We start from the raw sequence: 24,742 nt of genomic DNA on the forward strand, positions 1-24,742 counted from the left end.
TTAAAATAAAATGCAATCCTCTATGGGATTGGATTTATGAATTGTTAATTTACAAGTCAATACTTCACTTTCTTGGTTTTTTCTTTATCAGGTGCTTGTTGAAATGTCCTAAAGACTCAGGAATTTATTTTTCCTTTTATTTTAATATGGCAACCTTATTTCTGCAAAAAAAAAGGACCTTATGCAGGAGCCTAACATGTTTTTTCCCTCTTTGTTACCTTAGTGACTGAAACCCCAATGCCCATGGTTGGAGGTGGAGGGCCCTTACTATCCCTCTCTTGTTAATTCGTTTTCTTTTTTTTTCCTTTCTCTTTTGTATTGTAAATCTACAAGAAGCACAACACTGTTGACTTCAGCATGGCTTGCGCATTTTTGTATCATTAAAGTTTTCATACATGCATGGCAGTACTAGCTCCTGTTGTTAATGTAAGTTCCTCTAGCTGAGAAGGGAAACAAAAATCAATTGTCCTAGCAATTCAATCGAGAAAGAATCTTAGCGTTCAATCCGAACCTTAAGGCAATGAGTGAGGTGACCACTACCTTCATAAAACCCTTTTGAATTCTTTACACAACCCATGTGGAACAACAATATAACTCAACACAAACAATGGGGACAGCATAAAAGAACTTCATGGAATTTGAAGAGGTTGCAAAAAAAGAAGAGATAGCTTGGAGACAAAGGTCCAGAGCCCTGTGGCTGAAAGAAGGAGACAGGAATACTAAATTCTTCCAAAGGACAGCCAATGCGCATAAGAGGTACAACAATATTGATCAGCTAGTGGTTAATGGTGTAACACTGGAGGATCCAACTGCGATAAAAAGGGAGATAGTCAGGTTTTACCAACACCTCTTTACTGAATCAGAAGCATGGAGACCAAATTTCAACATGATTGATGGTCCTGAAATCACAGAACAAGAGAAAGAATGGCTCCAAAGGCCTTTTGAGGAGCAGGAGGTCCATGAATGCATTAAACTTTGTGCTATTGATAAAAGTCCCGGGCCTGACGGTTTCAGTATGGGTTTTTACTCCAAGTGCTGGGAAATCATCAAGGGAGATATAATGCAAACCATCCAGAATTTCCACAATCAAGAATACATTGGAAAAAGTCTAAATGCCAGCTTCATAGCTTTGATTCCAAAAAAGAATGGTGCAAAAGAGTTAAAGGATTACAGGCCAATCAGTTTGATAGGCGGTGTATATAAAATCATCTCCAAACTCCTATCAGAAAGGCTCAAATCAGTGATCTCAAAATTGATTGGCAAACATCAAATGGCTTTCATCAAAGGAAGACAAATAATGGATGCTGCTCTTATTGCCAATGAGTGTGTTGATGCTAGAATGAAGGAAAAGAAGCCTGGAGTCCTGTGTAAACTAGACATAGAAAAAGCCTTCGATCATGTGAATTGGAACTTCTTGACAAACATGTTGAAGAAGATGGGTTTTGGTACAAAGTGGATTAACTGGATCAGATTTTGCATAAGCACAGCAAGATTTTCAGTGTTGGTTAACGGGAGTCCAGAAGGTTTCTTTCCATCATACAGGGGTCTAAGACAGGGGGATCCGTTATCTCCTTTCCTATTTATTATTGCTATGGAAGGGCTGAATAATATGCTTCAAACAGCCCAACAGAATAACTGGATCAGGGGATTCAAGGTTAGCAACAGACAAGTGGGAAGTTCGGAGATCACTCATCTCCTTTATGCAGATGACGCAATCATTCTTTGTGATGCTGAGACAGATCAGATAAGGATGTTAAGAGTATTCTTGACAATTTTTGAAGGGATATCAGGACTCCACATAAACTGGAGGAAAAGGTTAATATATCCGGTTAATGAACCTCAACAAATTCAGCAGTTAGCTGAGATTCTTGGAGGTGAAATAGGTACCCTCCCAACTGTTTATCTTGGAATGCCTCGGGGGGCAAAAAGTAAATCCATTGATATATGGAGCGGAGTTCTGGAAAAATGTGAGAAGAGGCTTGCTAGGTGGAAAAGCCAATACCTCTCATTAGGAGGTAGATTAGTGCTTATAAACAGTGTGTTAGATGCTCTCCCTACATATATGATGTCACTGTTTCCTATCCCGGTAAAGATAGAAAAAAGAATGGATTTTTTAAGGAGAAACTTTCTATGGCAAGGCAACAAAGTTAGAAGAGGGTTCCATTTAGTTAAATGGAAAACTGTCACCTTAAGCAAAAAACAGGGTGGCATGGGAGTTAAAAATTTGAAGAAACAAAATCAAAGCCTTCTCATGAAATGGCTCTGGAGATACACAAATGAAGAACACTCATTATGGAGGAGGGTAATCACAGACAAATATGGTGAGGAAGGACCCTGGAAAACTAAGGCAGTGAACAATGTCTATGGAGTAAGTGTTTGGAAGACCATCAGAAATTTGTGGCAGATTTTTAGCAATAAAATCAATCATAGAGTGGGAAATGGGCAAAAAATCTTCTTCTGGGAAGATAATTGGATGGGGCCGCAACCTTTGAAGACAATGTATCCAGACATTTTCATTATAAACCAGCAACAGAAGGCCACCATCAATGAAGTTTGGTCTGTCCAAGGGTGGAATCTCACCTTTAGGAGATTATTGAATGATTGGGAAATCATTAGAATTGCAGACTTCTTCAACACAATCAATCAATTCACAGGTGTCACTCAGAATGATGACAAGGTTTGGGGGCTGGGACACAAGTCAGGTAGTTTCTCTGTTAGATCTTCTTATCAAGCGATCAATCAAACTAACGTTATAACTGAGTTTTGGCCCTGGAAGCATATTTGGAAAGTAAAGACTTCCTTATAAAGTGGCATGTTTTGTTTGGCTGGTAGCTAGAAAGGCCTGTTTAACAGAGGATAACCTGATGAAAAGGGGTCTACCACTCTGTTCCAGATGTCATCTATGCGGAAGGGAGGCAGAAACTATTAATCACCTTTTCTTACATTGTTCAGTGACAGTACAAGTTTGGAATATATTTCTAGCACTAGCAGGGGTACACTGGGTCATGCCAAACAACACAAAGGAAATGTTGTCATGTTGGAATAAAGGGAGTAGTCCCTTAGCTCAGAAGAACAGATGGGATTTAATTCCTGCTTGCATATGGTGGTCTATTTGGAAAGAAAGGAACTCAAGGTGTTTTGAAGACAAGGGCAGCTCAATTCAAAAGATAAAAACGGACTCTTTGTTGTTGTTTTATTTTTGGTGTAAGCAGGATTATATAGAGGATCCAGAAGCTATAATAGATGTTCTAGGATCCCCGTAATAGGATAGAAAGTTTAGACGTATATTTTGGTACAACCTCCTGTAATTATGGCCAGCACAGCCTTTGTGCCTTTTGAATATATAAAACTGTTATCATCTCAAAAAAAAAAAAAAAAGAACTTTATCCTTCTCCATCATGACATGTACTTAAAATGGAAAATGCTCCTAAAGCATACAACAATAACGACAACAACAACAAAAAACCCAGTGAGTTCCCACAAGTGGGGTTTGGGAAGGGTGTGTACGCAGACCTTACCCCTAACTTGGGAAGATGGAGAGGTTGTTCCGATAGACCCTTGGCTAAAGAGGCAACAGGTGGTAACAACAACAACAAGATATTAAGAAAACCGAAGCGAAAGAATGCAATCAAAAAGTAGGTAGTACCAGCAGTCTAAAAATAGAGAGATACCATGCTAACACTAATGCTACCTATCTGAGAAAGAAAAAGGGAAACGCTCGACTGCCTGCTAACCTTCCACCCTAATTCTCGACCTCCACACCCTCCTATCAAGGGTTACGTCCTCGGTAAGCTTCAGTTTGCGCCATGTCCTGCCTAATCACCTCTCCTCAATACTTGTTTGGCCTACCTCCACCCCTCCTCATATCCACCAATGTCAACCTCTCACACCTCCTAACTGGAGGCATATGTGCTTCTCCTCTTCAGTTGCCTGAAACATCTCAGCATCGCCTCTCGCATCTTTATCCTCCAGAAGGGCCATCCCAGCTTTTTTCGAATAATTTCATTCCTAATCTTATCTAACTTGGTAGCCCGCACATCCTTCTCAGCACCCTCATTTCAGCTACTTTAAAGGAGTCCAACAAGAAAATGCTCCTAAAGCATGATTTTGGAAAAAAAACAAAAATAAGAAATCGGACGGCCACTCCAAGATCAAATGGTGTTCTTGGAAAATTGGTATTTGGGAACAAAGAAACAATTCTCCAAACCTTTAGATAGTTCAAACAGCAATATTTGCCAGACTCCAATAGAAAGAACTCTGCTCAAAAATACTTTACATATATTGCCCCCATGCAGACTTCTTAGGTCCTTGTTTGCCACAGCATAATGTTCCCTCTTCCGCTATAACAAATAGGTGTACTAGGATAAGTCTAGCAGAGAAATTTAGAAAGCCTAGAAAAGTGGCATGTGTGTTGGGGCTTAAAGTGTTGCACAAGCTTTGGTAAAGAGGGGAAAAAATGGTACATGTGTAACATATGAAAACACATCAGCAAAACAAACACCAACTATATGGACAACATAATTGGAAAAACTGCAATGAACTGAAATATGTGATTCAAATTTTAACACCATTTTAAATTTTTTATTAAAACGTAAAGATGCAGCTCTAACTATTACATTTAGCAATTAGTTTCTTATACTTAATTTAAAATTTGTGTCTAATCACTAACATATTCATCTATACATCTTATTGATTAAAATACAGCTTCACGAGCAACATTTAATGTTTAGTGCCACTCTCTTCAAGGGGGAGCCCCTGATCGCATGGGCACACACACACTAGTGTCTTGGTACTAGCACTGAAACGTTAAATAAGCGAGACGAAGCACCCAATCTATGCTGCACATAACTTCAGTGCTTAACCTTGAATAACATCATAAGCCCATAAGTTTTCCAGTAACATCAGTGAAAGCTGTGTAAAGAAATACCATTAGAAGTGTAGTCCAAGTGTCCAACAAGATATCACGTGCAACCCAGCTCCACGTCTCCTCTTCAGTGTGGTTTGCCATAAGGTCTTTAATGACTTCACACATCAGCGCGGACAACAAACTAAGAGTGCCATACGGCCTGAGCATTAAAGTATAGTAGATGTGATTGACATAATCAAATATTCTCACCAGAGAAAAGCTGATGGTTAACCACTAAACTGCAAAAATAAAGCATGAGGCTTGATGGTAACAATGATATATAAATGACCTTATAGACTTCAGCAGTTCATCAAATACTAGCAGGGTGGTTACAGTAGCCATGTATAGTAGCGCTCGGCATCCGTCAAGCAATTCACTAGACAAATTGAAAAATAGGACAGGCATCATCTTACACATTAATAGACAATAGGCGGGCATCGTGCTAATACTAACCTTTCACTTTTTCCATTCTCAATTGATTTTGAAACGGCACCAGGGGGGTCTATCCATGGTATAATTCCAGATAAGAGATGCAGAAGATGCTGCTTTTGAGAATTCCCATCATCTGCATCCATGTAAAGAGGTATACTCAGTGAGCACCCAATGATCCCACAAAAATACTTGAAAAGTTAGCATATACGAGAAAAGGACTGAAGTAACAATCAAGGCAGAGCTGCAACTTACTGTTAATGTAAGAGCAGCAAGGTGAATTCTTTTCTTACATGAAGTTCGTAAAGCAAGTTCTCACGCTCTTCCAGAAGTCAAAATCAGAGTACAGTAAGAGGAGCAAAAGCGAAGAAAAGGCTCTAAAAAGGTAATAATAGTACTTAAACTAAATTATAGGTTCATGATTGATTACTTAGTGAGGTACTACCTTCCTCGTGATAAGTATATGAGGTGGAGTAAGAGAGAAAGTTATAAGCATGATTAAAAGTTCTAACCTTTTTCACCAAAACCTTTGAGAGTTTTGTCTTTTTAACACAAGAAAAGAATTTGATTGGGGTTTCAAAAAGCTTCCACCAAATTATTACAAGTTTCCAACTTTTGCTATGAGATTATCAAAGCAAAACTTATATAAACTTGAGCTTTATCTATCGAACAGAAAGAAGCATAAAGTTACAAGTTTTCAAGGCTCAAGCTAAATCTACCGCTGGTTGGTAGTAAATTTATGCGGTCAAAGCAGTGTTATCAAAGGTGAAAAGCGCAAAAAAGCTCCAAGGTATGTTGGGGCTTTAAGCGCAAAGCGCAAATAAAGAGTGGGATTCAATGAAGAAAGGCAAATGGAGAAAAACTACAAATATGTATATGCAGACCAAGACTAATATCTATAAGCATGAATATCAAATATATGTACAAAGAAATTGAAGAAAATTTATGATAAAGTGAAATACCAATGTTTAGCGTCGCCTCTTCAGTACTACGCTCATTGGCAAGGAAAAGTATATCTTAGAGCCTTGACGACAACACTGAAGCACCCGCTAAGCGAAGTGAAGCGGTCAACATGTTTTGATCCTCGCTTCTTTAAGCGCGTCTTTAATAACACGAGGTCAAAGTTGGTCCGGATGGTCAGATTGATTGACTTAGGTCTACCTTGTTGACAAAGGTTATAGTGATACTTCCTCTTCCGTGGTTAAATAGCACATGTCCACTAATTTCTATCTATGGTTGTTCGTCGTTGGCCTCTTAGTCAATTGGACATTAAGAATGTTTTTCTCCATGGAGATCTCGAGGATGAAGTTTATATGGATCAACCACCTGGCTTTGTTGCTCAGCGGGAGTATAATGGTCTTGTTTGTCCATTCCATCGTTCACTCTATGGTCTGAAACATTCTCCTTGAGACTAGTTTGGTAATTTCAACACAGTTATTCAGGAGTTTGAGATGACTGGTAGTTTAAGATGACTCGTAATGAAGTTGATCGTTCTGTGTCTATCAGCTGCTCCAAACGTGTGCATTTACTTGGTGGTTTATGTTGACGATATAGTCGTCACTAGCAACGATACAAGTGGTATCACCAAATTGAAGTAGCATCTCTTTTAGTATTTCCAGACTAAGGATCTAGGCGGATGGAAGTTGGAAGTTTCTTCGAAATATTGAGGTCGCGCAATCTAAGTCAGGTATTGTTATTTCACAATGGCAGTATGCTCAGACATTTTTAAGGAAACTGGAATAACAGTGTTAAATAATAACATATATGTTAATATACTAGTGTCCCACATTGGAGAATAGGTATTAGTATTATGTAATGTCTATATATAAATAGCGCTTACTATAACTCTAAGTATCATTAATAATATTTCGCTCGTTATTTCGCATATGGTATCAGAGCGGAGAGAAATCTTCGTTGTGCAGTAACGAACGAGTTCAAGATAATCAATGCGCGACTATTTCAGGTTGTTTGCGTCACTTCTTCTTCGGTGGGTTTTCTGCGAAAACTGATACCACCACAAGGTTGGGGAAGCTCCGGCAAGAAAACCCTAGAAAACTTTCTGCCTTCATGTGCCAGTAGAACTTGCGCTTCCGGAGAGCGCGTCTGATCCACTCGCGATGTTTTCCGCCTAGATTTCGACGAGATTTTTGGCGACCAAAAGAATGACCAGATTCAATTTTTGGCATACCATGCTTGCCAGCCAAATTCAGTCAAATTTCAAGCCAGTTTCAGTCAAATTTTACTGTGAGAGTCCAACTACATTGTCAGAATCCATGTTGTATATTTGAATGAGGTTGACCTCCTTGCTTCTCTCATGAGGCACTCCTTTTCCCACCGAGCCCCTTTTCTCCTCGGTCCATAGAGACAAAATATAGGACTGATGCCAACAATTCATCAGAATCACTAAGACGGGATCACTAACTAATACTAATTTAATATAATAATCTAATATATGTATTGCACATACTTATGCATATATACTTATTTCTATAATGAAAGTACATATAGATATTTTATCCACATAGTGGATAATTCCGAAATTAAATAAAAAAAACCTCTTTTAACTTAGTGGTAGAATAACGCCATTGTAATGCGTATGTTTTTTTGATAAGGTAAATTGTATTAATCAAAAGGGAGAGAACTCCCGTATACAAGAAGTATAACAAAAAGTAGAGAATTTACATCAGAACATGATTCTCTACAAAAAACGCCCAGTCTTCTATATAAATGGGGGCTATATAAGTGCACCAAAAAGCGATCAAAGATAAAAGATTATTCTTAAGATGTGAGAAAGGAGACTCAATCCCCTCAAAAGCTCTCATATTTCTCTCCCCCCAAACTATCCACATGAGAGCTAACGGGGCGAAATTCCACGCCTTTTGCTTTCTTCTTCTACGGAAACCGGCCCAGCTACATAGCATTTCCTTTACAGTGCTTGGCATCACCCATTGAACACCAAAAAGGTTCAGGATCGTCCTCCACAAAGCCGAGGACACAGGGCAATGCAACAAAAGATGATCAACTTCTTCCCCTGAAATTTTACACATATAGCACCAACTAACAAGTGTAATTCCCCTCATTCGCAGATTCTCAGCAGTCAAAATCACTCCCCTTGCCGCTAGCCATGCAAAAAAGCACACCTTCGTGGGCGCCTTAGGAATCCAGATCGAGGAGTATGGAAAAGAGGCCTCCTCTCTCACCAACATACTCTGGTAAAAGGATTTTACGGTGAACAGACCATCGCCACGCAAGCCCCATCTCCAAGAATCACAAGATGGCTGAGGATAAATCTTGGAGCTCCGCAATCTCTCAATCTTGCATGTTCCTTCTAAATGAGAGGTCCCATACTACCCCCCCCCCGCATGTTCCTTACGAATTTGTTGGACTATCAATTCCTTTTGGTTTGAAACTCTGAAGACGTGGGGGAAGGAGACCCTCAGAGTATCCTCTCCACACCACCTATGATTCCAAAAGCTGATTCTCCTTCCATCTCCCACCCTGTAAGAGATGTTGCCACTGAAGGATTCCCAATTCTTCATGATGCTCCTCCACATGCCACACCCGAAAGGTGTTGTGGTTGCCTTGGTCTTCCAACCCCCTCCCGTGGAATCGTACTTTTCTACTATGACCTCCCTCCATAGAGCATGCTCGTCTACCCCGAATCTCCATAGCCATTTCCCCAACAAAGCTCTGTTGAATACCCTAAGATCTTTTACTCCAAGTCCACCCCACTTCTTTGGGGAAGTGACTCTGCCAATTCACTAGATGATACTTTGTAGTTCCATCCGCTGCATCCCATAGAAAGTTCCTTTGAATCCGCTCCAGTTTTTCTGTGAGCATCACAGGAGCTTGCAGCAGGGACAAGTAATAGGTGGGCATACTCGATAAAGTGCTTTTAATGAGCACTTCCTTTCCGCCTTTTGACAAGTACCGTTTCTGCTAGCCTGCTAATCTTTTTCCAACCCTTTCGATCACTGGATTCCAAACCGTAGTATCCTTATGCGAAGCGCTCAATGGGAGACCTAGGTAAGTAGTGGGAAGGAAGTCCACCTTACATCTGAGAACATAAAACAAAGCATCAATGTTAGCAACCTCACCCACCGGAAAAATCTCACACTTGCCAAGGTTGATTTTGAAACTTGATACTATCTGAAACCACTGCAGGACCTGCTTCAGGTAGGTCAACTGATCCATATCAGCATCACAGAAAACCAGGGTGTCATCCGCAAAAAGCAAATGAGAGACTCTTCGGGCACTGGGCACCCCGATCGAAGCTCAGAATCCTCTCAAGAAGCCTCCGCCCGCCGCTCGATCCATCATTTTACTCAAAGCATCCATCACTAGAATGAATAGCATGGGGGATAGGGGATCTCCTTGCCTGAGACCCCTGGAGCTGCCAAAGAAACCACACGGGCTACCATTAACCAGGACAGAGAATCTAACTGAGGAAATGCAGAACTTGATCCATCCCCTCCATCTTGCCCCAAACCCCATCCGCATCATAATGAAATCCAGGAACTCCCAATTGACATGGTCAAAAGCCTTCTCAAGGTCCAATTTGCATAAGGCGTATGTTCACAAATATACTAGGGTTCTTAACCACTTCTTGAGGAATTTTTTGGCAGAACTCTCTTCAATCCAACAATTTCTTTGGTATTTGATTTTTTATTCTAAAAACACGGGGTCTGAAAATTCAAGTTTGATGATTACTTTGGAACCCTTAATGGGAAGTTCAAACTATTTAGCTTGGGCTTCCTCGGTTGAGTTGTGGTACAAAGGTCAAGAACAAGATCACTTATCCAAAAAGGCTAGTGATGGAGATGAAAAGGCAAAAGAACATTGGAAGAAGGTTGATGCTCAATTATGTAGTATTATGTGGCAATCTATTGCTTCCAAGTTGAAGCCCATGTTTCGTCCATCCTAGATATGTTATTTAGTTTAGTAAAGGCTCGCATTTTATATACTAATGACATCTCGTTTTTATGATGTGACATCTCGAATGACAAACTTAAAGAAACAGAAATTGGATATGTCTACTTATTTGGGACAGGTACAGCCAGTCATGGAGGAATTTGAGAAGTTGATGCCAGTATGCTAGTTTTGAAAAATAACAGGAGCAACGACTAAAGATGTTTATAGTTCTTACACTTGCTGGACTTCCTACTGACCTTAGATTCAATTCGTGACAAGATTTTGGCTAGCCCTACCATTCCTACTGTCGACGAATTATTCTCTCAATTACTTCACCTTGTTGCACCACCAATGATCTCATCATAAACAGTTGACTCATCTGTTCTCGCATCTCAAAACTAGAAAATCGAACATCTCAAATTATAGAGAATCGATGAGGAAGAGGTCGGTTTAGAAGATCTCGACCCAGGTGTAGTCATTGTAATAAGCTTGGACACACTCGTGAATTATGCTACTCTTTGCATGGTCTGCCACCCAGAAATGCTCATGTTGCTCAAACCGATATTGCAAGTGATCAAGGGTTTTCTTTATCTGAAAAGGAATTTAATGAGTTCCTTTAGTATCGAGCAAGTAAGCAGACATCTCTACAAGTAGTCTCTCTGTCGCTGGTAATAAATCTCTTGTTATTCATGGTCTCTTCCCTATGTTACTTTAGCCAATGGCTTCCAAACATAAGCAAAAAGAGTTGGACAAGCTAATCCCCTTTTCCTGTATCACTCTTGATTTTGTCCTTTATGTCCCTGGTTGTCCTTTAAGTCGTGCATCCGTTAGTCGTTTAACTCATGCCCTCAATTGTGGTTTACTATTTCTTTATGATTCTTTTGTTATGCAGGACTGCAGTACGGGACAAACGATTGGCATAGGGCGTGAATCATAAGGCCTTTACTACCTTAACTCTTCTAATTCCTCCACAGCATGTCTAGTTACAGATACTCCGGACTTAATTCACACACATTTGGGACATATGAGTTTATCCAAGCTTCAGAAGATGGTGCCTAGTTTATCTAGTTTCTCTACATTATATTGTGATCGTGTCAGCTTAGGAAACATACCCGAGCCACTTTTCAAGTATTACTGAGAGTCATGTAGAGTCTAGTTTTACTTTAGTTCATTCTGATATATGGTATTCTAGTAGAGTCAGTTCAACCTTGGGATTTCGTTATTTATAGTCTCATTGATGATTATCAAGATGTACTTGGTTTTTCTTCACGAAAGATCGTTCGGAGTTGTTTTCTAATATTACAGAGTTTTTGTGCTGAAATAAAAAAATCCGTTTGGTGTTTCTATCCACACTTTCATAGAGATAATGACTTACGTGTTCCTCTTAGTTTGAGCAATTTATGATTTCTCAAGGAATTATTCATCAAGCTTCTTACTTGTATATTCCTCAGCAACATGGAGCAGCAAAAAGAAAGAATAGACACCTAATTGAGACTGCTCGCACACTTCTCATTCAGTCCCAATGAGTCCCATGTTCCGCTGCATTTTTTGGGCGATGCAATTCTCAAAGCTTGTTATTTGATTAATAGGATGTCTTCATCTTTCATCCATAATCAAATTCCACATTTAGTAACTTTCCCTAAATCACCCTTATACTTTCTTCCCCCTCGTGTTTTTGAGACTACATGTTTCATTCATAACTTAGTCCCTCAAAAAGATAAGTTAGCTCATTGGGCTCTCAAGTGTGTCTTCCTTGGTTATTCTCGGATTCATAAGGAATAGTGTTGGCTCTCAAGTGTGTCTTCCTTGGTTATTCTCGGATTCATAAGGAATAGTGTTGCTTCTCACCTGATATCTTCGTAGGTATCTTAAGTTAGTCGATGTCACATTTTTTGAGTCTCAGTCTTACTTTACCTCTTCTGACCATCTTGATGTATCTAAGGTCTTACCTATACCGACGTTTGAGGAGTCTACTATTGCTCTTCCTACATCCCCAGCCACAAAAGTCTTACCCATGTCGGCTTTTGAGGAGTCTACTATTACACATCCTACATCTCTGCCACATAAACACCACTTTTGACTTATGGTCATCGCCCGCCTCCAGCATCAGGCCTAGCTAATTCAACGATTGCACTTCAAAAAGGTCCTGCGGACCGGACCTTGCACCTACTATTCTTTTGTCTCCTCCTAGTCCATCAATTGCACTTCAAAAAGATATACAATCCACACTTAATCCTAATCCCCATTATGTCGGTTTAACTTATCCTCGTCTGTCATCACCATATTACACATTTGTATCATTTTTATCTTTTGTTTCCACCTCGAAGTCTACCGGTGAAGCACTATCTCATCTAGGATGGCAGCAGGCTATGATTCACGAGATATCTGCGTTATATGCGAGTGGTACTTGGGAGCTTGTTCCTCTTCCTTCAAGTAAATCTACGGTTGGTTGTCATTGGTTTTATGCAGTCAAAGTTGGTCTGAATTGCCAGATTGATCTGCTTAATGCCCCCTCGTTGCCAAGGGTATACTCAGATATTTGGGCTGGATTATAATAACATTTTCTCTCCCGTGGCTAAAATAGCATATGTCCATCTTTTTCTATGAATGCTCCATTGGCCTCCAGTTGAACATTAAGAATGTTTTTTCTTCATAGTGACCTTGCGGATGAAGTTTATATGGAGCAATCACCTGGTTTTGTTGCTCAAGAGGAGTCTCGTGGCCTCGTATGTTGGTTACGCTAGTCACTCTATGGTCTGAAATAGTTTTCTCTGACCTGGTTTGGTAAGTTCAGCACAGTTATTCAGGAGTTTGGCATGACTCATAGTGAAGCTGATCACTTTGTGTTTTATAGGTATTCTGCTACAAATCGGCGTATTTATTTGGTGGTTTATGTTGAAGATACTGTTATTACCGGCAATGATCAGAATGGTATCACTATTAAAGCAACATCTCTTTCAGCGCTTCCAGAATAAGAATAAGGATCTCGGGAGACTGGAGTATTTTCTAGGTATTGAGGTTGCTCAGTCTAACTCGGATATTGTTATTTTACAGTAAAAGTATGCCTTAGACACAGGTTGTAGACCCATTGACACTCGTATGGATCTGAATGCTAAACTTCTGCCAGGACAAGTAGAGCCTCTTAGCAACCCTGGAAGATATAGGTGGTTGGTTGGTAAGTTGATACGTCGGAGTGATTAGACCTGACATTTCCTTTCTTTTGAGTATTGCGAGTCAGTTGTCCAAATTCTTCGATATATAAAATCAGCCCAAGCAAAGGACTGATGTTCGAGGATCGAGGACATGAGCAGATTGTGTTGGATCCATAGATGTTGATTGGGCAGGATCACCTTCTGATAACATTTTACGTCTGGATATTTTGTTTTAGTAGGAGGTAATTTGGTCATCTTGGAGGAGCAAGAAACAGAATATGGTTGCTTGCTCTAGTGCAGAAGCAGAATATCAAGAAATGGGATCAAACAGTTGCTACTGAAGTTTGGAGAGATTCGTCATATGGAACTTGTGTGTGATAATTAAGTTGCCCTTTATATCGCATCAAATCCAGTGTTCCATTAGAGGACTAAACACATTGAGATTGACTGTCACTTCGTTAGAGAAAAGATACCCTCACGAGATGTTCTTTCAAAGTTCGTGAAGTCAAATGATCAGCTTGCAGATATTTTCACTAAGCCCATCACTGATCCTCGTATTAATTATATTTTAACAAGCTCGGTACATATGATTTATATGCACCGGCTCAAGGAGGGAGTGTTAGATAGTAGTGTATATAGTAATATACTAGTGTCCCACATTGGACAATAGGTATTAGTGTTATGTAATGTCTTTATATAAGTAGCGCTCAATGTAATTCTAAGTATCATTAATAATATTTCGCGTGCTACTTCTCACACATAGGTTTAGAATCTAATGCTAAGCTTATGTCACGACAGGGGGAGGAGTCCCTTAATGACCCTACAAGATATAGGCAACTAGTCAATAAGTTAAACTACCTCACAATGACTTGATCTGACATTGTATTACTAATGAGTGTTGTAATCCAGTTTACAAACTCTCCATGTAATAGTCATGGGGACGATATTCTTCGTTATATAAAATTGTCCCCGGTCAAAAGAACTACTTTTTGAGGATCAAAGCCCTACTCAAAGGACTACTTTTTGGGGATCGAAGCCATTAGCAGATCGTTGGATACATAGACATTGACTAGGAAATATCACCTTCTAATAGACAGTCTACGCCTGGATACTGTGTTTTGGTAGGAGGTAATTTGATGTTTTGGAAGAGTAAGAAACAAAATGTGGTTACTCGGTCTAGTGCCAAAGTAGAATATCGAGCAATTATTATGGCAACTTGCAAGCTTGTTTGGATCAAACAGTTGCTCACCGAATTGGAATTGGAAATATTAGTCAGATGAAACTTGTGTGCGATAATCAAGTAGCTTTTCATATTGCACCGAATACGATATTCTATGAGAGGACTTAACATATTGAGATCGACTGTCACTTCATCTGAGAAAAGATATTCTCACGAGACATTGTTACGGTGTTCCTGAATTCCAATGATAACTTATGGATATTTTCATCAAGTTCCTTATTGGTCCTCGTTTAGTTACATTTGTTAAAAGATTGATATGTACGACTTGTATGCGCTAGCTTGAGGGGGATGTTAAGAAGATTGTACATGATATAGTAAATCAATTAGAATTAATTAGATTGATCATTTCCTAATTTAGATCTTGTACATTCACTATTTAAATCCGACATCTTGAGGGAATAATCAAGCTAAGTTTTCACTCGATTATTCCTTTCTTGTCTTAATTTCTCACACTATCGATATGATCAAGACTCGATTCTCATTAATGAACATGAGTTGACGATCATGAAGAGCAAACATCCTCAACTTCAATCAGAGATGTACCACATCTATCACAAGAGTCAGGAATAATGTAGCCAAAAAAAAAAGGTAACCACAAACTTGATGGTGAACTAGTATGAGTACCAGATGGAAATATTGTCCCGGACAAGGAGCAGAATTGCACTATAAGCTTTCGCGCAGAGACTGCAAGAGGACAATCAAGCCAGTATTCTTCACATGAAAACTTCAGCCTCAGTGCTCCATAAAAACTCAAAAGCCACCCAATGTGACCACTTGACACAAGTATACCCCGCCAAGAGGATCCAGGCTATAAACAATGAAGACAAGAAACATAAATTGCTAAAAAGATTAGTAGCTAGAATCTCTAGTAGAAACAATCCAACAATAGTAAATGCACAATGTATGAGCAAAAAATTATTAACTGTTACACCAAAAGAAACTACATCGCAACATATTCCATTTCTTTAATAGTTCAAGCAGGCACCCGTAACTGACAGGAAAATAGAATTTGTAGGTACTTTAAAAGAATAAAAATTTCATCACTATGAAGAAGAAAACCCGGTATCCTAGAGGAAAACAAAATATAGAGCTCTCCAGTGGTGGTGAAGATCAGTCTAGCAGCTATCATGAGGTAAGCTCAATGGATTTGCAGCATATATAGGCCAACTCCTCCATCCCACATATGGTGTTAAAGCAGACTGATCTCGCAACACATTGCACTCCTAACCAAACACAAGCTCAGCCAGCTAAGCCCTCTGCAAAGAATCTTTCCATTGCCGGTACGTCCACAACCCACTATTTGATTGACATGAGCCAGCTAGATCAAGTTGCAAGCAAAGAGATCCATGTGCCAAGTGGGCCAATTACAAGAGCTAGAGCCAAGAAGATCCAAAAGGCCATGAATGCATTGGTCAAGAAATTCCTCGGAGTAGATATGGGCTTCAAGGAAGGAGACGTGTAAGAAGATTCAAGATTGGTCAATCGCTTTGGCTTGTCAACATAACACGCCCATCACTTGCCGATCTGAGCTGAATCGGGACACATTCTATTAGTTAAAATCATAGGAAGTTAGGAACTTATCATAATAAGTGAGATATGATTGCCACGTGTTATTAATTAGTCTTTACAAGTGGATCTTTAGGTCTTTATTATTAGCTTAATAATGGCACTGGGAGGGTGGGCCAATTTGGGACGGCGTTAAGAATTACTTTTCTAGTACAAATACTCTTCCATATGTGAGGAAAAGAAAAAAAAACTTTTAGCTTATCATCATTAGCAATAGATTGCTATTCTCTATAAGGAATCACTATTTTCCTGGAATTCTTCTTAGAATTTGCGGCCGTATTCATCAAGGTGAGCTTCCTTGTCATGCTTGCTATTTGATAGGTTAATTTATTTATTTTTTATTCCTTGATTCCAAACTTTGGGTTTAATCTTTGTGTTTGTGATAGATTTAAGTTCGTTCTTTCCAAACAATAATAACAGCTAAGCCTCAGTCCCAAACAAGTTGGGGTCGGAGATATGAACCCTCATTCCTTTCTTTAAGCTCAACTCATATCATCATCATTACCGAAATAAAATAAAAATGAAACTAAAAATAAAAAAAAGTATGATTATATATATAAATATATAAAATAGTTACTTAAAAGAAAATATCTTGAAGGGGAGCCTTGGCGTAACTGGTAAAGTTGTTGCCATGTGACCAGGAGGTCACGGGTTCAAGCCGTGGAAATAGCCTCTTGCAGAAATGCAGGGTAAGGTTGCGTACAATAGACCCTTGTGGTCCCGCCTTTCCCCGGACCCCGCGCATAGCGGGAGCTTTAGTGCACCGGGCTGCCCTTTTTTTTTTAATAATGATAATAATATAAGTTTTCTGTCGAGTCTAAAACCTATTCCCAAATGGTAGGTATCAGCTATATGGATCTTTCTCTTTCATTGTGCTTTATCTTTAGCTAAGTATGCATGATTTCGAGGATTTGTAGGTCTTTAGAGACAACTTTCTTCCATGCGATTTTAGATCTACCCCGAACCCTCTTGACACCTTCCCTGGCCATAGTTTCACAGTTATTGATCGATGCATCTGTAGGTCAACGCTAGATATGACCAAACCATCTTAAGCGACCTCCTTTCATTATATCTTCAATGAATGCTACTTGCTCCTTCGGGCTAATATGGTCATTCTTAATTGTTAGATAGTTACATGTAAATAATCCTAGGGGTAGAATATGTCCTAGTCCCATATGTATTAGGAATAGAATATATATTATATATTGGCTCATTGTATCATTGTTAATAAAATAGATTTTTCTCCCGTGCATTCTCACATGGTATCAGAGCTTCGGTGAGAAAAATGTTGATGTGAGTCACTCCAGCGACATCCACGAAGAAAGATCTCTTCGTCATGCAATTTTCCGACAACTTCGTCTTTTTCCCGGGGTTCATCACTGCTGTAGTGTTTATGTGCATATACCAGTACCACCATCAGATCTGAAACCCTTGTGCGACCAAACCCCAGAAATCCTAGTCGCATCGAAACAGAAAAATCAGTCACCGCGCATCTATCCGATTGACGACTCAAGATTGATTTGAGTTCTCTCTTCCCCGGACCCCGCGCATAACGGGAGCTTAATGCACCGAGTTGTCCTTGACCTTCATCGATAAGTGTTGTGTGAAAACAACTACTACCATCTTCTTCGGAAAAGTTGGACAACAAAACCCCAGTCAATCGCTACGGCAAAAAGTCCCTGGCACGCCTCCACACACCACCAGAACTAGGGTTCCGGCGAGCGTGTTTGACACCCGAGCAGGCGCGTAGAGCACTTACCAACCAGAATTTTCAAAAACTTATTTAGGCCAGTTGTTTCGTGCGGTGATTCCGAGTACACCAGTATAATTTCCTACATATTCGAGAACTTTGGAATTTTTCGGTGAGCTACAGTAACGTTACCGGCGTGTGTGAGCCATTCTAGCCACTTTTTGACAATATTTCTTTAGGATAACTTACTTGTCTAGTGATTCCGAGCCTACCCATATAAATTACATCAAATTCTGACAACTTTTATTTTTTCCGAAGTGAACAGTGCACTTTTTTCTAGCGTGAACAGTAATTTCCAAAAAAGATTATGTTTTCTGATGGTGTTTTAGAACGTATTTTGTAGTGTGGAATTCGACTTAGTCTCACTATTTTCAAATTTCTCGGCGACTTTTCCGCCAACTTCTGTTTATTAGCAACCACCTAGTTTTGTTGCTCAGCGGACTTATATGTCGCTTGCGCCGATCACTTTATGGTCTAGAGCAGTCTCCTCGAGTCTGGTTTGGTAAGTTCAACAAAGTTATCCAAGAGTTTGGCATGACTCATAGTGAAGTTGAATGATCAGCTTGCATATATATGTTTAACTAAGTCCCTCGCTAGTCCTCGTACTCGTTACATATGTAACGAGCTCGATACATATGATTTATAGGCACCGGCTTGAAGGGGAGTGTTAGATAGTTATATGTAAATAATCCTAATCCCATATGTAGTAGGAGTAGAATATGTTCTAGTCCCACATGTTGTAGGAATAGAATATATATTATATATTGGGCTCATTGTATCATTGTTATAAAATTGATTTTTCTCCCGTGCATTCTCACATTAATCTTATCTAATCTTGGGTCAGTGCACATTTATCTTAGCATCTGCATTTCTGCAACAATTATCTTGTGGATATGTTGGATTTTAGCAGCCCAACATTCACTATTATATAAACATAACGGGTCTTATAGTTTGTCTACAATACTTACCTTTCACTTTGGTAGGCATCTTTCTATCACATAACACTCGGTAGCACTATTCCATTTCAACCATCCGGTTTCAATCCTACGAGTAACATCTTCATCGATCATTTCATTCTCTTGAAACAACGAGCCTAGCTATCTAAATTGCTTTCATTTTGTCACCGCAATCCCATCTAGTCTCACCTCAACTTCGCTCTTCTCATGCTAAATAAACTTGCAGTGCATGTACTCAATCTTACTTCTATTTATCCTAAAACCCTAACTCTCAAGCTTTTGGTTGACACCCTCACTAGTTTCGTTAATTAGCACAATATCATAAGCAAATAGCATACCCCAGTGGACCTTATTTGTAGTTCGTTGGTTAGCTCATTTATAACTAGGGTAAATAAGTAGGGGTTGAATGCAAAATCCAGTGTAAACCCACGATTACGAGAAATTCCTCTGCATCTCCTACTACTGTTATCACCTAGTGACAACTCCTTCATACATGTCTTTTATGGCAACTATATACAACGAACAATAAACCTAGTGAAATCCCACAAGTATGGTCTGGGAGGATGGGGTGTACGCTGACCTTACCCCTACCTTGTGAGAGGTAGAAAGGCTATTTTCGATAGACCCTCTGCTCAAGAAAAGCGTTTTCAAAACTGGTTTTAAGAAAAACAGGAGTAAAAAGTAATGGTGAAAAAGAAAAGGAAAAGTACTGCCAGCAAAAGTAGTAAAGATACCCAAATATAGAAAAACAACAGTAACAAATTTAAGGAATAAAACAATAATAGGATAATAATAATGATACTGAAAAGCAAAAGATGGAGCAAATAAGGTGCTCTAAACTATAACCAAGTTCTCCCACACAAGATGGAGCAAATAATGATATTGCTCATAAATGCTCGACTACTTACTAACCATCTACCCTAATGCTTTCCTATATAGAGTCATGTCCATGGTGAGCTGAAGATTGGTCATGTCATGCCTAATCACCTCTCTCCAATTCTTCCTCGGTCTACCTCTACCACTCATTCGGTCTATCACTGCCAGCCTTTCCCACCTCCTCACTGGAGCATTTGTGCTCCTTTTTTTCACAAGCCCGAACTATCGCAGCCTTGCTTCCCACATTTTGTCCACCAATGAGGCCACTCCCACCTTGCCCCGTATATCTTCGTTCCTGATCCTATCTCTCCTAGTATGCCCACACATCCATCTAAGCATCCTCATTTTTGCTACATTCATGTTCTGAGCATGTGAATTCTTGATTGGCCAACACTCTGCTCCGTACAGCATAGCTGGTCTAACAATCGCTCTATAGAACTTATAAGTCTATGCGACACATTTTTATCAAATACGATTTTTATAGACATTTATATATTTAATATGAATTCCTTTTCTTCTCCATCACTGTAATACTCTATCATATGCTTTCTCTAAGGTTAATGAACATCATATGTAGATCTTTCGTCCTTTCGCAATAAATTTCGATCAAACTTCTTAGCAAGAATATAGCCTCAACTGTAGATCTACCAAGCATAAATCCAAACTGGTTCCCAGTCACTCTTGTTGTGTTCCCAAGTCTATGCTCAATCACTCTTACCCTGAGTTTCATCGTATGATTCATAAGTTTAATGCCACGATAGTTCGCACAACTTTGAATATATCCTATGTTCTTATAGATTGGAATCAGGAGGCTCTTCCTCCACTCTTCAGGCATCCTACCACTTCCTAGTATAGAATTAAATAACTAGGTGAGCTATACTACTCCAACCTCATCAAGACACTTCCAAGCCTCTATAGGGATACTATCTGGGCCACAAGCTTTTCGAATCTTCATATTTTTCATGGCATCCTTTACCTCTGTCGGCCTAATTCTATGAGTATAACTAAAGTTTCTATCAAACATCTTGGAGGTCTAAAATGCTATCATCTTGTTTTGTTCTTTCCAAACATTAGATTTAATGTGTTTTTCTTATTTGGGAAAAGGTCAAATAAGCTTCAAAGTTTGTTCTGAGGATAAGTGAGTTGGCAAGTTCTAAGGCGTTTTGCAGGTGAAAAGGTGACGGTAGCAGCAATTGTGGAAGATAAGGTACAAGGGGAAGTCGAAGCTGAAGTTAAAGGGTCTTCATCCTTTCATTTTGGTGCAAATAAGCGGGAAAATACTACTTGTTTTGGTTTCCCTATTTTACCAATGTCGTCGGTGTCGATTGTCGATTGTTGCGGTGGAAGAAGGTGGCATCCCTCTTTTTTCAACCGGGTTATAAAATAAATGGGGCGGGTTAGAAAAAGCGTCAGGTTTATGATACCCATATGTATGGACTAAAACGAGTAACATGGCCCAATAAAACGCTGCCAACACATTACAATTATGGCATGCATGCCGTTAAATCGAGGGATATTTTTGGCAATAGAAATAACAGTGGGGGTATTTTTGGACTTATAGGTGGACGGAGGGTAATTTTAAACTACTTACCAAAAATAAGGGTATTTTTGACCCTTCTCCAATTAAAAAAAGAGATCACAGGTGCATCACTAGTTTATTACCTGCACTAGGTTACATTCGGTCCTCTTAGAGGAGCTTACATCATCCCTTACTCCACCAGAGAAAACATCGATGGCTCGTTTTGCATTGTCTGGCATGTTTGTATCATATTTGAAGTCCCAGTTGAGGATCTGAAGCATCAGACGCAATGTTGTTGTACAAACTTTAACTTCGGGAATTGCAGAATCAGATTCAATTATTTTATTGGAAACACTAACAGCAGCATCTTGTGCCCAGCAGTAAAACATCTGCACATTGGAAATACACCAAAAAGGGAAAAGAACCCATGTGAACCATATTAATTTAGTGAAAAATAAGAAACTGCAAACTGAACGGAGGGGCCTGATGGAAGCTGTATCCAAGTCAGGAAAAAATATCAGCGCCAATTGCAACTGACTAACCTTTAGATATTCTAACTCAAAAGAGACTCGGCACTGCTCATGAAACTCCCTGGGAAGGGCCATAGCAGTTGAAGTAGAAGGTGAGAATTCAGATACCTGAAAAAGACGCAGAACAAATTTCAACTGAAAATATTATGACTAAATACTGATTTGATTTTACCCACATGAAAGATGGGAAATATAAAACAGTTGGTAATGGCTTTCATGTTAAAGTTACAAGATATTGTATGTGTGATGTACCAAGGATTCCAGAAAGTTCAATCCAATGAACTGCACATCAAGACCATGGCTGCCAACTATCGCCTGTCTCACCTGTCATAACACAAGAATAAAGATCGCATGCATTGAAAAAGGATAACCATAATCGAGTGTGCCATTTTAATCCTTCTCAAAAATAATTATCGAGTATGTCACTGTTGCAAAAACGCAGAAAGAAATTTAGCACATTCAACTTACTAAAATTTTATCACTTGTTCTACTGTAGCATCAAAAGACACAGCTGTGACTAAACATAGTCAGAGTGCAAGAATAATGGGGAAGAGGGGCTATCCTATACTCTTCATGGCATAAGGCTATAGGCCTCATTCTGGGAGATATTTCTTAATGTACTTCTGGAAAATTGAGAACTTTGATGCTGATATGACACACAAATAATCTTTAGGGAAAGCTTCCATCTTTGATGGTTTACATAATTTTCACTAAAAGAGAAACGACTTGAGAGGAAACTTCTATTTCATGGGACTGTGTGCAAGGGGGGAACAGTGGCCAGCCGGCAGTTTCTTGTTCCCCTGTTAAGTGACTTTTATACTTAGGAATTAGTGGCTGGAACTTTTAGGGCACAGTGGATCACGTTATTCTCATCTAGCCTCTATTTGAAAATGTAACACTATCAACTGCCTCTTAGCATTCTATGGTTTACCTTCCGAGACTAACAAACGTCTTCTGCCTTCTGATTAGGTGACTTGCCATTTTTAAAGCTTGTATTTCTAATTGTAAGTCTCATCATAGTATTGCAGTGTAGTTCTTATATGGTCCCTAAAATACTCAGCTCATGAGCTAGATTTATGGTGAAGTTAGGTCCAAGATCCATTTTCCCAACATGAGTGCTCCAATGAGACTCTAGGTTGGAAAGAAACCCTAAACCTTTCTTATTCCACAGCTGTGACGACCCAAGTAACTCTGACATTTCATCTTGATTTTGCATATGTAAAACGAGTCATGCTCTATCAAATTATCTGGCACTTTGAGTCTGCTCCGCAACACTGGTACCTTTTTGCGCCTGAATGTGTTTTGAGAGAGAACGGCAGTGCTTGAGGCTTACCATAATGGAGGGTAAAACTTGCAATATTTAAGGAACAATTAAATAATTAGTTATCATAAAACTACATAAAGGATATTAAAGAAACAAAAGCTTCCCCAAGCATAGAGAGAACGGACAGGCACAGGTAGCTAAGCTGAAGCTTCCCATTAAATTAATACTCAACTATGAAAAGACTTCAATAAATTGGCTTCGAATTTAAATAGGACTGTTAATATTTTAAAAAAAAAGTACATGCTAAAAATGTTAATTAGATATCCAATAGCCCAATTTTTCATAACTGGGCTGCTGATGACATGATATATGCAATATCAACTGATCAATTAACTAGTAACTACGCCTCAATTTCAAACTATTAGGGTTCTGATATATGAATCATTTGTACTCAATCCTATCTAGTAACTCCTATTACATTCCAATAATTATTAATTTGTCTTTCAAGACAACACACGAGTTCTCAAACGGTCTCTGAGTATCACACTTATCTCTACATAGACATACAAGCCCCTAATCAGAATAAAAAGACTCTTGGCAAGTATCATAGCATATGTAAGTGTATTAAAAGCTAAGCCTTAATCCAGCTAGCTAGTTTTACCTGTGGAATCCTTTGATTCCATCATGTTCTGGTTTTACTTTTTACCTAAATTCACATCGATTCCAAAATTGTATTTTCTTGTATGAAAGTACATCTATGCATTTCTACAACATTCCTCTTGAAGAGTATTTGACCATAGAGGTCCAACATTCACTATCACATGCTAATATTTTAAGATGAATAACCGCTCATAGAACTGGCATTATGCTCATTTGGATAAGGTAGAGCCAGATTTTAACCTTTTTTAGGTATCTTTTATTTAATCCATTTCAAGAGAGCTCTATGTGCCCCCAAAATAAATCTGAGATTTTTGTTTTCTTGCACATAAATGTCAAAAATCATCACTGTCAAAAATGACCCTTAAGGCCCTATTGCCCATGTATGCCTCAGCTGCAACCCAAGGCATAAGGCTCTCTCTGGTATCTTTTAAAAGCAAGAAGGCCTATGCTGCTGGAATGTGTGCTGATCATTGGAGCTTAAACCCATATGTCTAGACTCCAGAGAACATCAAACCCAAGTCAGGATGATCGAGCATTTTCTCATTTGCAAAATTTCAGAGGAAATGCTAATTATGATGGACATTTCCTCACACCATGCCCATGGGAGGCAGGGAGGGAGGTCCAGTTATTGCAAAAAAAGAATCACCAAGAGTTAGGATCCACGAAAGATTCCAGCCCCTCCTGTCTAAAAGGCAAGGGAGGTCTGAGATCAGTCAAGCTTTCTGAGAGTTGTCAGGCAGCTCAAGTTGGTCCAACCAGCTCATGAGCTGCTTTTGTACTGTGTCCCTGAGACAGTTCATATAACATGACAGTATCAACACACAACTGACAACTTAACCACTTGTCATCTCAGGTTGAGAAGAAATCTGTGGTGGAAACAAGGGATTGCTTCATAATCACATTTTATGATGAGGTATAAGAGATCACTTTTACGATACCTTGTGGGTGATTCTAGTAGAGTCGATTTATATTTCAAGTGGAAG

At 39.2% G+C, this 24,742-nt stretch overlaps 1 protein-coding gene across 9 annotated transcripts in view; it reads right to left on the reverse strand.

Moving 5' to 3' along the window:
- The window catches only part of LOC107783927 (uncharacterized), a 54,138-nt gene that overhangs the window by 23,678 nt on the left and 5,718 nt on the right, over positions 1-24,742 (reverse strand). For 6 of the 9 annotated variants that reach the window (XM_075243607.1, XM_075243603.1, XM_075243608.1 and 3 more), the window contains 7 exons: positions 22,088-22,159; positions 21,848-21,943; positions 21,449-21,694; positions 15,263-15,446; positions 5,360-5,471; positions 5,196-5,282; positions 4,928-5,066 (listed from right to left, as the gene is read on the reverse strand). In XM_075243607.1, the coding sequence (XP_075099708.1) occupies positions 4,928-5,066; positions 5,196-5,282; positions 5,360-5,471; positions 15,263-15,446; positions 21,449-21,694; positions 21,848-21,943; positions 22,088-22,159 (936 nt within the window). Of the gene's footprint in view, positions 1-4,927; positions 5,067-5,195; positions 5,283-5,359; positions 5,472-15,262; positions 15,447-21,448; positions 21,695-21,847; positions 21,944-22,087; positions 22,160-22,766; positions 23,127-24,742 lie in introns of those variants that run through there. The other 3 variants (XM_075243610.1, XM_075243611.1, XM_075243606.1) reach the window with 3 other exon arrangements.

This window comes from Nicotiana tabacum, chromosome 22 (assembly GCF_000715075.1).
Source record: "Nicotiana tabacum cultivar K326 chromosome 22, ASM71507v2, whole genome shotgun sequence".
NCBI lineage: Eukaryota > Viridiplantae > Streptophyta > Magnoliopsida > Solanales > Solanaceae > Nicotiana > Nicotiana tabacum.